Genomic DNA, 16703 nt, shown 5'->3' on the forward strand with positions numbered 1-16703 from the left:
GTGCCACACATTCATGCGTAGTTATTTTAAAATCCATGCATGAATGACAAAGATATGGACCGTACATGCCAATCATTGCACTATCATGAAATATGACCTTTAACGTCTAAGTGTGACCTTGACTTTTGAGCTACGAACCTGGGTCTTGCGCGCAACACGTCGTCTTACTGTGGTATACATTCATGCCCAATAATTTTAAAATCCATGCATGAATGACAAAGATATGGACCGGACACGCCCATCAATGCACTATCAGCAGGGTGGCCACCAAAAATCTGAAGTAAATTTCCCTGATAATTCCCTGAATTTTCCCTGACAGGATAGTCAGTTTCCCTGATACTTTGTTCGACGTAGCAACAATTGTGAATATAAATGTAGTAATATTATGGCCTCCATCCTTCTCTTCTAGCCATACCTTCTCCACCAATATTCTTGTTTATTTTACATCTATTTTTATATACATATGAAATTATATTTATTTATTATACTTTGAAAATATATTCATTATTTATTTTATTTTCAGAATCCTGTTTGAATAATCAATTATATAGGTAATTTAAGATCTCATTGAGCAACTTCAGTAAGAGTAATAAGCATGGTAAGTAACAACTCAAAACAGCTCAAAAAAGAAAACTACAATACTTCAGCAGCAATGACTTACATTTCACATACATGTACATACCATTATTTATTTTGTAACTTGTTGTGATACTAATTCCAGAGTCTTTTATTGTCTATAACATTGATTATTCAAATTAACAATGTGATTACAGCTTTAATCAGTTATCATTTTTTAATTGTAAATGAACTGAGCCTGATTTTTAACATTCTCCTTTACAATGCCACAAAGACACTACAATCTTCATAATCTTATTGCATATTAAAGCAAAAGGTTACATATAAGCCTTTAAGCATTACAAATATATAACTTTCTAAACATTATCAATGTTCTACATCACATTCTACCCATTCAGGTTTCTAACAAGCTATACTCACAAAACTACCAGTAACTGCAGTTTTCACTTTGAATTTAAAACACTATTAATGTTAGTACAATTATGTAAATCAAAACAGGATGTTACACATAAACAATCCAGCACTTTAGTTTCTAATATGAGGCAGTGGGAAATAAATTTTCCTGCAGTTTTAACTTTTAACTTAGAAAAATATTAAATCTAGACGAATGGTCTTCAAGATTGGACATAAAAGTTTCTTCAAAAATGAATCAGTCCACTAAATTAGCATACAACTGTCAACACCTCCTTGCATTCAGAACAACAATGTCATCTTTCTGGTAAATTGAGTATAAAACTCAAGTCATGACATGGGACACCAGCATAATGACTTTGTGGCCAGTATGGATTTAAAAAGTCTGTACTCTGATCAGGAACCATCCTGTTCATTTTAATTTTATAGACCTATGGCTGTTACAGTTAATGTGCACAAACAAACAACATGGATCCTGATCAGACTACACAGAATGTACAGGCTAGTCTTGATTCCATTACTGGTTTCAAAGCCAAAGAGTTTTCTCATGAAGTTGCTAATTTTATGGTTTTAAAAATACATTTCATAATTATGCTATTCAAGACTAATGTTAATGTTTGTTAATAACTACCAAAAGTCTAACAAGCAACTACTACCAATACACAGGTACTTCTAATGCATGATTCAAATGTTGGTATACATTTTGTTAATGTCAGTAATGTACTGTCACTCAATTCATTTTTTAGCTTTTAGTTGTGTAACAACTTCTGCTTGTTTTCAAAGTACAATGTATTAGTATTTGAGCTCTGGGGCAATGGTTGCTGAATTCCATTTTTAAATTAGCTTCTCTCCATTTTAGAAACAAAAACATATCTCTTATAGATGATGAATAACAGTTTTAGAATTATCAAACAGTGAGTGCATTTGCTAAGTATACTATTCTGTATTATATAAAATAAATGTAACTATTATGAAGAAGAGAAACCACCAGTAGCCAAGACATAATTATACAGTCTTTTAGATTTTTTCTTTCAGTTTTTGAAAAATTCCCTGATAATTCCCTGATATTTTCAAAATTTTCAAATTCCCTGAATTTTCCATGCAGGGAATTTTTTTTAGCCTTTTTCCCTGTTTTCCCTGTTTTCCAGAGTCGGTGGCCACCCTGTATCATGAAATATGACCTTTAACGTCTAAGTGTGTCCTTGACTTTTGAGCTACAGACCTGGGTCTTGCACGTGACACGTCGTCTTACTGTGACACACATTTATGCGTAGTTACTTGAAAATCCATCCATGGATGACAAAGATATGGACTGGACACGCCCATCAATGCACTATCATGAAAAATGACCTTTAACGTCTAAGTGTGACCTTGACCTTTGAGCTACGGACCTGGGTTTTGCGTGTGACACATCGTCTTACTGTGGTACACATTCATGCCAAGTTATTTGAAAATCCATCCATGGATGACAAAGATATGGACCGGACACGAAAATTGTGGACAGACCGACAGACGGTTCAAAAACTATATGCCTCCCTTCCTGGGCATAAAAATGACAAACAAAAACCTTACAAATGCTTATCTCCAGGAACACATAGGGTATGTATGTGACAGTGAAAAAAATAATTTGAAACTTTGCAGCAACAATTAGGGAGCCATAATTGGGTATTTAACTTTTAAACCACTATTTTAGTATATATTTTGTCAGTCCCAGCAGCTTCCTTTGAACTTAGACATTTCATTCAACAAAGCCAGTCAGAGGAGAAACAGCACTCCACTATTTTGACGATGGATAATGAAATAATAGTACTGATTCTTTTCATTTAAAATAAAAGGTAACTGCCATATGCAGACTGGAAACTGAAACAGTTCTGATGGATCCAAATGTAATACAAGCTACTGACAAACAACCAGCGCTAATTGCAACATTACCGTTAAAAGCTGAAGACACCACAAAAAAGACAAGTAAAAGACCTGATTTGTCAACTTCCAAATTCTTGAAACTGAACACGGAGATAAATATCTGCACCAGCAATGATGAAGAAACCTCCTATGTTATAGGTCTCACCTTGGTACATGAGCATAATATTGTTGTCGTGGATCGACCCAACAAAGCAGTAAAAGTAATCGATTTAAGGAATAAGAAAGTAACATCAGAACTGGTTATGGAAAAAACTGTCTGGAGTGTGACAAAAGTGAACGATGATAAAATTGTCGTAGGAATGCAACCTTCAATCCAATTTCTAACAGTCTCAAAATCCGGCATACTAGGAAAGGATCTTGCATTTGATACTAATATGACAAGTTTTGCTGTTGTACTTAGCAAAGAAAAGCTAATTTTGGCACAGGGTTCTTGTATTGAAATTATGAACATGCAAGGCAAAGTACTGAAAACTATTGATTACAACTCTGAAGGTAAACCATTATTTACTAGCTGTTATGGTTTAGCAATCAGTGAAGATCAAGAAACTATCTATGTATCAGACAACAACAAGAACACTGTCACTAGTATGACCTTGGATGGAAAGGTCAAGGACATCTACAGAGACAATGCCCTGAAAAATCCCTGGGGTATAACAGTAGATAACGAAGGAAATGTCTATGTATGCAGTAGTGTCACAAAAAGTATTCATCAACTGTCTGCAGATTGCAAGAAACTGCAAGTTTTCCAAGAGATACAAGGTCAATGTATTACCTGCACCAACACAAATAAACTTCTTGTGGGTAGTCATCAAAGTTTAAGGATATATGACCTAATGTCAAAATAAGTTGAAAAGAACATGTATTAATCTGACTATGGAGATTTATATTCTTGTGAGCAGAACAAGATTATGAGCCAGTTGCCATGTAGGTTGTTAAATAATGTAGGACATAGTTTACTGCAAATGTAGGAAGCCAGTACAGCTTGTTATCATTTAGTATCTTTCAATTATCTCTAGATATGGTAATATTTATTATTTTTTTACCTGAATGTTCACATGTGCTTAATATCCATTTGGTATCAACTGTACGTTGTTACTTCAGTAAAATTCAATAATTCTTTATTAAATATAAACTGTTAATCAATCTTGATTTCAGTGAATTCTTTATATCAACTAGAATATGTCTGTAGGACACAGGGTGTGCCCCCCACTGGTACATCTGTTACAATTAAGGGGCAATAATTCAAATGTTTGCAGTCTTAATGGGGTATAAAAGTGCATTTTTTTACTATTTCAGGGGCCATAACTTTAAAAATAAGGGGTGGAGCCAGTCAAAAAATTACAGGTGTGCAAGTTTATATCATGATAAAGACTTATGCGAGTTTTCAACCATTTATATTGAATACTTTTTGAGCTAGGTGTGTCACAAGGTGAAAATGTACATTTTTGACTATTTCAGGGGCCATAACTCTAAAAATAGGGGGCGGACCAAAATGAAAAATAGGAGGTGCACAAGTTCATATCATGATTAAGACTCATGCAAGGTTTCATGAATCTATATCAAATACTTTTTGAGCTAGGCGTGTCACAAGGTGAAAATGTGCATTTTTGACTATTTCAGGGGCCATAACTCTGAAAATAGAGGGCGGAACCAGATGAAAAATAGGAGGTGCACAAGTTCATATCATGATTAAGACTCATGCAAGGTTTCATGAATCTATATCAAATACTTTTTGAGCTAGGCGTGTCACAAGGTGAAAATGTGCATTTTTGACTATTTCAGGGGCCATAACTCTGAAAATAGAGGGCGGAGCCAGATGAAAAATAGGAGGTGCGCAAGTTCATATCATGATTAAGACTCACGCAAGGTTTCATGAATCTATATCAAATACTTTTTGAGCTAGGCGTGTCACAAGGTCAAAATGTGCATTTTTGACTATTTCAGGGGCCATAACTCTGAAAATAGGGGGTGAAGCCAGACGAAAAATAGGAGGTGCGCAAGTTCATATCATGATAAAGACTCATGCAAGATTTCATCAATTTATATCAAATACTTTTCCAGCTAGGCGCGTCACGAACTTCGGACGGACAGATGGACTGACGGACGTTCCTACATATGGATACTTATGTGGCTACTCTTTTGTTCTCTCTATTGTTCTTTTAGCCACGTAAGAGAAAAATAGCCACATAAAAGCCTTACGGAATGCATGACATCAAAGAAAAAGTACAGTTACCTATTGTTCCTATAGCCAACTAAGTATGCAAATGTGAGCTCGCACGGACGGATGCACGGACAAGACCAAATCTATATGCCTCCACCACTCATGGGGGGGCAAAATAAAGTCTGAAAAGCAAATATTGTGGCTTATTTTCACTATTGCAATATTACTGATATTGCCAAAAGGAATATTGTGATACTATTGTTTGGCCACAAACTATTAAACTTTTTCCACCAATAGCAAGGCAGTATCATATAAGTTGTAGAAATACAGCATATTGTTGCATACAGTCGAAACTTCATTTATTCCAACTTGTCGGGAATGGCAAAATTTGTTCAAGTTGTCAGTAGTTCAAGCCAATAAGATTCTGGGTCATTACAAGAGAACACAGAGTGATCTTGGTGCCCACCATTGAGCCATTTTTGATTGTTCCAAATTTCAAGACTTGCTCAAGGTCAAAATCAAGGTCAAATTTCATTTCAGTACACATCACTGTGCATGTGGTCCAAATCTGAAAGCTGTAGCTTGAGAAATGTGAAAGTAGGTCACAAGATCAATTTCAAGGTCAAAGTTCATTTCGGTATACAAAACTATGCATGTGCTTCAAATTTGGAGGCTGCAGCTTGAGAAATGTGAAAGTAGGTACTAGATAAAAATCAATGTCAAATTTCAATTCAAAACACAAAAATATGCATGTGGTCCAAATTTGAAGCCTGTAGCTTGAGAAATGTGGAAGTAGGTCACTAGGTCAATCTCAAGATCAAAGTTCATTTCAGTAAACAAAACTATGCATGTGGTCCAAATTTGAAGGCTGTAGATTGAGAAATGTGAAAGTAGGTCACTAGGTCAAAATCAAGGTAAAACTTCATTTTGGTACACAAAAAATATGCATGCGGTCCAAATTTGAAGCCTGTACCTTCAAAAATGTGAAAGTAGGTCACAAGGTCAATGTCAAGGTCAAAGTTTGTTTCGGTATACAAAACTATGCATGTGGTCCAAATTTGAAGGCTGCAGTTGAGAAATGTGAAAGTAGGTCACTAGGTCAATGTCAAGGTCAAAGTTTTTTTCGGTACATAAAACTATGCATGTGGTCCAAATTTGAAGGCTGTAGCTTGAGAAATGTGAAAGTAGGTCAGTAGGTCAAATTTCATTCCAGAACACAAAACTAAGCATGTGGTCCAACTTTGAAGGCTGTAGCTTGAGAAATGTGAAAGTAGGTCACTAGGACAAAATCAATGTCAAATTTCCTTTTGGAACACAAAACTATGCATGTGGTCCAAATTTGAAGCCTGTACCTTCAAAAATGTGAAAGTAGGTCACTAGGTCAACATCAAGGTCAAAGTTTGTTTCGGTACACAAAACTATGCATGTGGTCCAAATTTGAAGGCTGTAGTTGAGAAATGTGAAAGTAGGTCACTAGGTCAATGTCAAGGCCAAAGTTTTTTTCGGTACATAAAACTATGCATGTGGTCCAAATTTTAAGGCTGTAGCTTGAGAAATGTTAAAGTAGGTCACTAGGACAAAATCAAGGTCAAATTTCATTTTGGAACACAAAACTATGCATGTGGTTCAAATTTGAAGCCTGTACCTTCAAAAATGTGGAAGTAGGTCACTAGGTCAATGTAAAGGCCAAAGTTTTTTTCGGTACATAAAACTATGCATGTGGTCCAAATTTGAAGGCTGTAGCTTGAGAAATGTGAAAGTAGGTCACTAGGACAAAATCAAGGTCAAATTTCATTTTGGAACATAAAACTATGCATGTGGTCCAAATTTGAAGCCTGTACCTTCAAAAATGTGAAAGTAGGTCACTAGGTCAACGTCAAGGTCAAAGTTTGTTTCGGTACACAAAACTATGCATGTGGTCCAAATTTGAAGCCTGTACCTTCAAAAATGTGAAAGTAGGTCACTAGGTCAACGTCAAGGTCAAAGTTTGTTTCGGTACACAAAACTATGCATGTGGTCCAAATTTGAAGGCTGTAGTTAAGAAATGTGAAAGTAGGTCACTAGGTCAATGTCAAGGTCAAAGTTTTTTTCGGTACACAAAACTATGCATGTGGTCAAAATTTGAAGGCTGTAGCTACAGAAATGTGAAAGTAGGTCACTAGGTCAAAATCAAGGTCAACTCATGCCAATGTTCATATTGCCACTCAAAACTATACATGTAGTCCAAATTTGAATGTTGTAGTTTATTGACCAGAAGATTTTAAAAGTTTTTCCCTATATAAGTCTGTATGAACCATGTGACCCCCAGGGCGGGGCCATATTTGACCCTAGGTGGATAATTTTTAAAAACTTGGTAGAGAACCACAAGATGATGCTACATAACAAATATCAAAGCCCTAGGCTTTGTGGTTTGGACAAGAAGATTTTCAAAGTTTTTCCCTATATAAGTCTATGTAAACCATGTGACCCCCAGGGCAGGGCCATATTTGACCCTAGGGGGATAATTAGAAAAATCTTAGTAGAAGACCACTAGATGATGTCACATGCAAAATATCAAAGCCCTAGGTCCTGTGGTTTTGGAGAAGAGGTTTTTCAAAGTTTTTCCCTATATAAGTCTATATAAACCATGTGACCCCGGGGCTGAGCCATATTTGACCCCAGGGATATAATTTTAATCATCTTGGTAGAGGACCACTAGATGATGCTTCATACCAAATATCAAAGCCCTAGGCCCTGTGGTTTTGGACAAGAAGATTTTCAAAATTTTTCCCTATATAAATCTATGTAAATTATAAAAATAAACAAAGGGCCATAACTCACTCAAAAATTGTTGAACCAGGGGGACACAACTAGGGTACCAATACATCATTCTGACAAAGTTTGGTCAAAATCCCCCTAGTAGTTTCTGAGGAGATGCGATAACGAGAAATTGTTAACGAACGGACGGATGGAATGACGGACGGACAAACCACAGACGCAGAGTGATTTGAATAGCCCACCGTCTGATGATGGTGGGCTAATAACAAACAAGGCCACCACCTGAAAGTGTCTCGCCCACAGGAGCTTTGACTCGTGAAATAGGTGCAAAATGAGTTTTAAAACCATCTTCCAAAGTTTCAAAGATATATCTGTAACATTTTTTTGAGAAATTGTCATTTTTAAGAATTTTCAAAGGCTGATTTCTTCAAGATCAAGGTCACTAGGGGGCCAGGACTCACCATGGGGTGTAAAATGAGTTTCTGAACCATCCTACAAGGTTTCAAAGCAATATATGTAACAGTTTTTGAGAAACTGTCATTTTGTTAATTTTCAAAGGCTGATTTCTTCAAGGTCAAGGTCACTAGGGAGCTAGGACTCACCACTGGGGTGTGAAATGAGTTTTGAACCATCCTACAAAGTTTCAATATCAAGGTGAACATTTTTCATATTACCCTCTTAGGAATGCAATACTTACATAATGCAAAGATGTATCCTCTAGGATCTCGCGTATTGGAAAGTCGACAACTGCTCTGAATTTAATTATATCCCTAAATGCATACTATCTCTGTAAAATTCATTGTATTCCCCGAGATCTAGTTAACTTTTAGAAAGAAAACAGTAGCTTCTCTGGTCCAAGTCAGTTAAAAAGACTAAATCGTCACTGCTGATTTGTGTATTTTTAGTATATATGCAAATGTTGAACCAGTACGAATGTGCAGTACAATTTGGGTGTGTATATAAAACAGCATTGAAACTAATCTTACTGGGTTAGTAGACTTGTTGTAGCATATGTAGGCTGGTGTGTACTGCTAGGCACTTTGCTGTAATTGGTCTGGTATAGTGTGGTGGTGGTTAGTTTGTATAAATTCTCTCTTCCTATATATATACATATATATGCTCGGGAAGGGCTGAACAATCTATACTGTGATTTGCAAAGTAATAAAATATCACTGCACTGCCCAATTTTTTTTTTTAATAAGTCAGTTCCTACTGAACAAACTTCAGCCAATGACAGTTTCCAGTTTTATTCAACTAACAGGTAGAGATTTTTTATCCCAAAGCAAGTTACTGAAATGAATTTGAAACTCATCCACAGAACTTCAAAGAAAACAGATATAAACTAAGCGTTGCACTGTCCACCCATAAATGGCAAAGTTATTGACCAGGCAGAAATTACACAGATTCATGGCCACAGTTTACACCTTAAGTCCCTAAAACTGGTAGAAAGTAGTCCACAAAATAGCAATATTAATACACACCTAAAATCACAAAACCAATACAATGACAAGATGTAATTTGTAAGTACAGTGATGTTATATATACCTGAAGATGTTTCAATCTATCCCTGCATTCCAGCAATAAAAATCTAGCTATGTACAGGAACTCCGGGTATGCTGTAAGGTTGTATATGGGTTCACCATCAATACTCAGTTCACTTTCTAAAAACTCACTGATTTTGTCACCCTGAAATAAATAAAGGTCTTCCATAAGACAACTGCCCACTAGTTTACATATCTTCCACAATGAACAAACGTTTACAAGGGGTATGACTAACTTTTGACTGAAAGACATGAAATTCATCAATTCTCTTCAAAAGCTTTACCAATTCAAAAAAGATTTTAATCTTATGTTAAACTAATATTACTGACAGAATCACTACATTTCTTTCATTTTTACAGTTGACAGAAACAAAAGTATCATAGCACATCAACATAACAAAATATTAAAGTTTTCTTTATTTTTTAAGTAAAATCATGAATGCAATAAATAAGAAAAGTTTTTTTACCAAGAAATGTTCAGGAAGTATGTCTTTTGGGGAACATTCTGAAGGTCGAGGTCCTAACCAATTATTCTGTACAAACAGCTGTAGACAGGTCACAGCAACTAGCAGAACCTCAAACTCCCTAAGATAATAGTCTCAAAATCTCAATACAATTGTTTTATCTCTCACATAATATTTAAGTTTGTTTGTTTTGGGTTTAACGCCGTTTTTCAGCAGTATTTCAATCATGTAACGGGCAGGCAGTCAACCTAACCGGTCTTCCTGGATTCTGTACCAGTACAAACCTGTTCTCCGCAAGTAACTGCCAACTTGCCCACATAAATCAGAGGTGGAGGACGAATGATGTCAGACACAGTGTGTTTATCAAACAGCCACGGAGAACATACGCCCAGCCCGAGGATCGAACTCACGACCCCGCGGTCCATAGACCAACACTCTACCTACTGAGCTAAGCGGGCAGGCTTATTTAAGAGATGTTCTTCTAATATCAATGTCATATATACATTTGACATTCAGTATTCATGTTTGATATATTATACATTGCAAAATATTTTGAATTAGACCATTTCTGTATTTAAAATATATGTTATTTGTAGTTTTACAAGTATGGTTGAGATGATGCATGGGTCAGGACATTATTTTCCCAATGGCATCATTTACAGTGTACACATCTTACTCCTTAAAATTTTTTGGTTGATGTCTACTGCTGTAGCACTCAATATATTAAGAACTTTTTTTTTGTCAGGTTTTATGTCGCACCAACACAATATATAGGTCATATGGTGATTTTCCAGCTTTGATGGAGGAGTGTGTGTGTGTTCAGGTTTAACGTCTTTTTCAACAATTTTTCAGTCATATAAACGATGGAGGAAGACCCCAGGCGCCCCTCCATGCATTATTTCATCACAAGTGGGCACCTGGGTAGAACCACCGACCTCAACTGGATGGCTCCCTCACATGAAGAATTCAACGCACCGAGTGAGACTCAAACCCACATCGATGAGGGGCCAGTGATTTGAGGTCAGCAACCTAAACCACTCTACCACAGAGCCCCCCCTGCCCACACACCAATATTAGAACTAGGCTGTGCATTCTAATAATGCTACTGTTATATCAACATCAAGGCCCTTGTAGCACCACCACCACAAGTAAGACGTTAATACCTTTAAAGTCCAAACAGATCATCCACCCTGACAATATTTTCACCTCTTATGTATAAAAGATCATAATTTATGGTGGGAAAGAAAAATTCAAAGGTTTTAATTTTGTGATATTCATATCATAACTTTTTAAATATCCCTCCAAAACGGACAATACAGTACAGATGCAACTAAATTAAGTAAAATGTTTTAATGACAGAAAAATTCATGCATACAGTTAAATAATTAAGAAATAAAATATCTCATCCAGTGATTTGTTGTTGAATAAATCATTGTTTGGAGTTCAGATGCGAAGGAATTATATCACGAGGGCGCAGCCCGAGTTATATAATAATGCACATCTGAACGACAAACAATGACTTATTCAAGAGCAAATCATTAAATGAGATATATTATTTCGATTCTAACACGTTACCAAGGATTTTTAAGTACATCCTTGATGACATTCATTAAATATTTGCCCGTTTTCAATTGGTTTCTTTTCAAGCGCGCCGCTATGCCCTTTGACGCCATGACGTAATAATTGTGACGTCAGGACAGTGATTTGTTGTATAATAATTCACTGTTTTCAGCCTTCTTTGTTTAATAGGAAAATGAATCTGATTGTTAGAATAAATAATAAAACAAATCAACTATTCACTAAGATGATGTAAAACATAATTATGTTAAATTTAATTTTTCTAACATGTAACCTGCAGTTTTCTGTAAACACACTCAAACACTGTAGAATTATACCTTTCTGAGAGCTGATCTTCTGATTGTGTCTCAAACAGATTTGCAATATTCTTGTGAAGCCAAGAGTCAAGTGTAACCTCAGTGTCAGATGATTCAGAGAATATCTGTTTAGTGAAGTCCTGTTTTAGAACAAAAGCATATTGACCGTCTCTGAACTTCTGTACAATTTCCGAGTACTTTTCTGATTTTGCTGAACCTGAAAGATATCACACTTTATAACAGTCATGGTGAAATCCTGTTGGGACAGTCAGACCTGTCCAACAAAAAAATGGCTAGGTCAGACAAGGAGGGTTGAGGTGTCGGACCGTATCTCCAATATGGTACGGAGCAGATCTGTTTTTACTACCACTGAAGAGTTTTTTACAAAGCCGTTTTCTTATGCACATGTTCATTTTTCATCTATCTAATAGGCATGAACACACTAAATAAAGCTGGCCATCTTTATTCTATCAAAATTGACAAATTTCCAACGGTTGCAGCACACATCAGGACCCATTGTACATGTCTGTAGCTTACATTTTCTTGAAGAATATTGTCATCAAAAGAACAGAAGGGCATGTTTGATGCTAGAAAAATGTTTTCAGTCAAACATATTGACTGCAAAATTAGCTAAAATATAAGACCCTCAATTGTAGTGGTGGTGTATGACCTAATTTCTAAGTTTTCATGACAAATTCTGTCAGGCTATCATTTCATTATTATGCTTCCTAAATGTCAAGATAGATCTGTCATGTGATTTCAGCAAAACAATTGCAAAGAAAGTAAGGAAAATAGTTCTAAAATGCAAAAAAAATGAGAACTATTTGAATTCGCTATTTAGTGACTACCATCTTTTTTCACGCCATTTTCCTATTTACAGCATGTATAGTGTCTGTATACCAACATCAAATTTTTTTGTTTACTCTTACAACATGGTTTCGGTCAGACGAGTTTCAATTTGGTGGGATGGGCTATCCTGGGTCGTCTGACAGATAATTCTTGAAACTATTTCGCCATGACTGTCACAAAATAAAATTCTATTTCATATTACATCTCTATTAACAAAACAAATGACATTGAAATTTACATGTAGAAAAATTCTATTTGCGAAATTGTTATCAATTGTGTGATTTTTAAACAGATTCTCAGTATAACAAGAGGGTCATGATGACCCTGGATCGCTCACCAGAGTAATATGAGCTACATGTTTCAAATGTCAAACTGATTTTTAGAATTTTTTTGGAAGATTTTCTGATGTACAATCAAGTAACCCCTGGGGCGGGGCCAAGTTTACCCCAGGGGTCATGAAAGGAACAAAGTTTGTAGAAGTCTACTAGGCAATGTAACATATCAAATATCTAAGATCTAGGCCTTCTGGTTCATTTTTAGCAAATTTATGAAGGTTTCCCTATATACAATCAAGTGACCCCTGGGGCTGGGTAAATTTGACCCTGGGGGGTCCAGATTTGAATTTTTTTGTAGAAGTCTACTAGGCAATGCTACACGTTAAATATCTAAGATCTAGGCCTTCTGGTTTATTTTTAGAAATTTTTTGAAGATTTTCCTATGTAAATCAAGTGACCCCATGGGGCGGGGTCAGTTTGACCCCGGGGGTCATGATTTGAATTTTTTTTGTAGAAGTCCACTAGGCAATGCTACACGTCAAATATCTAAGATCTAGGCCTTTTGGTTTATTTTCAGAAATTTTTTGAAGATTTTCCTATGTAAAATCAAGTGACCCCTGGGACGGGGTCAATTTTGACCCCGGGGGTCATGATTTGAACAGATTTTGTAGAGGTCCATTAGGCAATGCTACACGTGAAATATCTAAGCTGTAGGCCTTCTGGTTTATTTTTAGAAATTTTTTGAAGATTTTGCTATGTAAAACAAATTGACCCCTGGGCCGGGGTCAATTTTGACCCCGGGGGTCATGATTTGAACAGATTTTGTAGAGGTCCATTAGGCAATTCTACATGTCAAATATCTCAGCTGTAGGCCTTCTGGTTTTTTTTTAGAAAAATTTGAAGATTTCCCTATATACAATCAAGTGACCCCTGGGGCTGGGTCAATTTGACCCTGGGGGGTCCAGATTTGAATTTTTTTTGTAGAAGTCTACTAGGCAATGCTACACGTTAAATATCTAAGATCTAGGCCTTCTGGTTTATTTTTAGAAAATTTTTGAAGATTTTCCTATGTAAAATCAAGTGACCTCTGGGGCGGGGTCAATTTGACCCTGGGGTTCATGATTTGAAAAAATTTTGTAGAGGTCCACTAGGCAATGCTACACGTGAAATATCTAAGCTCTAGGCCTTCTGTTTTAAATTTAGAAAATTTTTGAAGATTTTCCTATGTAAAATCAAGTGACCCCTGGGGCAGGGTCAATTTTGACCCCAGGGTCATGATTTGAACAACTTTAGTAGAGGTCCTCTAGGCAATGCTACATGTCAAATATCTAAGCTCTAGGTCTTCTGGTTTTTGAGAAGAAGATTTTTTTTAGATTTTCCTATGTAAAATCAAGTGACCCCTAGGGCGGGGTCAATTTCGACCCCGGGGTCATGATTTGAACAAATTTAGTAGAGGTCCACTAGGCAATGCTTCACACCAAATATCTAAGCTCTAGGACTTCTGGTTTTTGAGAAGAAGATTTTTGAAGTTATTCATTTCTGTAGCCATGGCAACCAGAGTTCTGCATGGAATTCAATTCTTTGAACAATTTTTAAAGAAGACCAACCAAGGAACATCCCTGTGAAGTTTCATCAAAATTGGCCTGTTAGTTTAGGAGGAGATGTTGTTTAAAGGAAAGTGTGGACGGACGGACAACGGACAGACGGTGAGCGATCACAATAGCTCACCCTGAGCACTTTGTGCTCTGGTGAGCTAAAAAACTTGATTGAGGTCTAAATTAATCAAATTAGTCTAGCAAAAAAAAAACCAACAAAACAAGAGGACCATGATGGTCCTGAATCGCTTACCTCTTCCCACATGACCCAGTTTTGAGTATGACGTCGTTTTTTCTATTATATGACACAGTGACCTAGTTTTTGAGCTCATGTGACCCGTTTTTGAACTTGACCTAGATATTATCAAGATAAAAGTTCTGACCAATTTTCATGAAGATCCATTGAAAAATATGGTCTCTAGAGAGGTCACAAGGTTTTTCTATTATTTGACCTATTGACCTAGTTTTTGAAGGTACGTGACCCTGTTTTGAACTTTACCTAGATAACATCAAGGTGAACATTCTCACTAATTTTCATGAAGATCTCATGAAAAATATGGCCTCTAGAGAGGTCACAAGGTTTTTCTATTTTTATACCTACTGGCCTAGTTTTTGACCGCACATGACCCAGTTTCGAAACTGACCTAGATATCATCAAGTTGAACATTCAGATCAATTTTCATGAAGATCCATTGAAAAATATGGCCTCTAGAGAGGTCAAAAGATTTTAATAATTTTAGACCTACTGACCTAGTTTTTGACCGCAGTTGACCCAGTTTCATACTTGACTTAGATATCATCAAGATGAACATTCAGACCAACTTTCATACAGATCCCATGAAAAGTATGGCCTCTAAAGAGGTCAAAAGGTATTTTTATTATTTGACCTACTGACCTAGTTTTTTAAGGCACGTGACCCAGTTTCAAACTTGACCTAGTTATCATCAAGGTGAACATTCTGACCAATTTTCATGAAGATCCATTCAAGGGTATAGCCTCTAGAGAGGTCAAAAGGTTTTTCTATTTCAAGACCTACTGACCTAGTTTTAAATCGCAGTTGACCCAGTTTCAAACTTGGCCTATATATCATCAAGATAAACATTCAGACCAACTTTCATACAGATCCCATGAAAGATATGGCCTCTAGAGAGGTCACAACTTTTTTTCATTAATTGACCTACTGACCTATTTTTTGATGGCACGTGACCCATTTTCGAACTTGACCTAGATATCATCAAGATGAACATTCTGACCAATTTTTATGGAGATCCATTCACAAGTATGGCCTCTAGAGAGGTCACAAGGTTTTTCTATTTTTAGACCAACTGACCTAGTTTTTGACCACACATGGCCCTGCTTTGAACTTGAACTAGATATCATCAAGATGAACATTCAGACCAATTTTCATACAGATCCCATGAAAAATATGGCCTTTAGAGAGGTCACAAGGTTTTTCTATTATTTGACCTACTGACCTAGTTTTTGAAGGCACGTGACCCACTTTCGAACTTGACCTAGATATCATCAAGGTGAACATTCTGACCAATTTTCATGAAGATCTCATGAAATATATGGCCTCTAGAGAGGTCACAAGGTTTTTCTATTATTTGACCTACTGACCTAGTTTTTGCGGGCACGTGACCCAGTTTCGAACTTGACCTAGATATCATCAAGGTGAACGTTCTGACTAATTTTCTTGAAGATCTTTTGAAATATATGGCCTCTAGAGAGGTCACAAAGTTTTTCTATTTTTAGACCTACTGACCTAGTTTTTGAAGGCATGTGACCCAGTTTCGAACTTGACCTAGATATCATCAAGGTGAACATTCTGACCAATTTTAATGAAGATCTTTTGAAATATATGGCCTCTAGAGAGGTCACAAGGTTTTTCTATTTTTAGACCTACTGACCTAGTTTTTGATGGCACGTGACCCAGTTTCGAACTTGACCTAGATATCATCAAGATGAATATTTTGACCAACTTTCATAAAGATCCCACAAAAAATGTGACCTCTAGAGTGGTCACAAGCAAAAGTTTACGGATTGACGGACGCACGCACGCACGGATGACGGACGCCGCGCGATCACAAAAGCTCACCTTGTCACTTTGTGACAGGTGAGCTAAAAAACAAGCACATGCCACTAGTATTTTTATTTGCCAAATTTTCTATGTATATTCTGAAGTTCTGAAAAATCAATGTTTAATTAAATTCTACATATTAGTAGAATTTTTTTTATTCAAACTATCTTCAGCCTTTGCACTTCATGAGATCTTTC

At 36.3% G+C, this 16703-nt stretch overlaps 1 protein-coding gene across 1 annotated transcript in view; it reads right to left on the bottom strand.

Annotated features, from left to right (window-relative positions):
* Positions 1–16703, bottom strand: part of LOC123529705 (tetratricopeptide repeat protein 27-like) — a 76944-nt gene that overhangs the window by 45363 nt on the left and 14878 nt on the right. Inside the window, 3 exon segments of the mRNA XM_053524187.1 lie at positions 9374–9514; positions 9837–9954; positions 11729–11924. Of these exon segments, the coding sequence (XP_053380162.1) occupies positions 9374–9514; positions 9837–9954; positions 11729–11924 (455 nt within the window).

Source organism: Mercenaria mercenaria, chromosome 1, assembly GCF_021730395.1.
Source record: "Mercenaria mercenaria strain notata chromosome 1, MADL_Memer_1, whole genome shotgun sequence".
In the NCBI taxonomy this organism is placed as follows: Eukaryota; Metazoa; Mollusca; class Bivalvia; order Venerida; family Veneridae; genus Mercenaria; species Mercenaria mercenaria.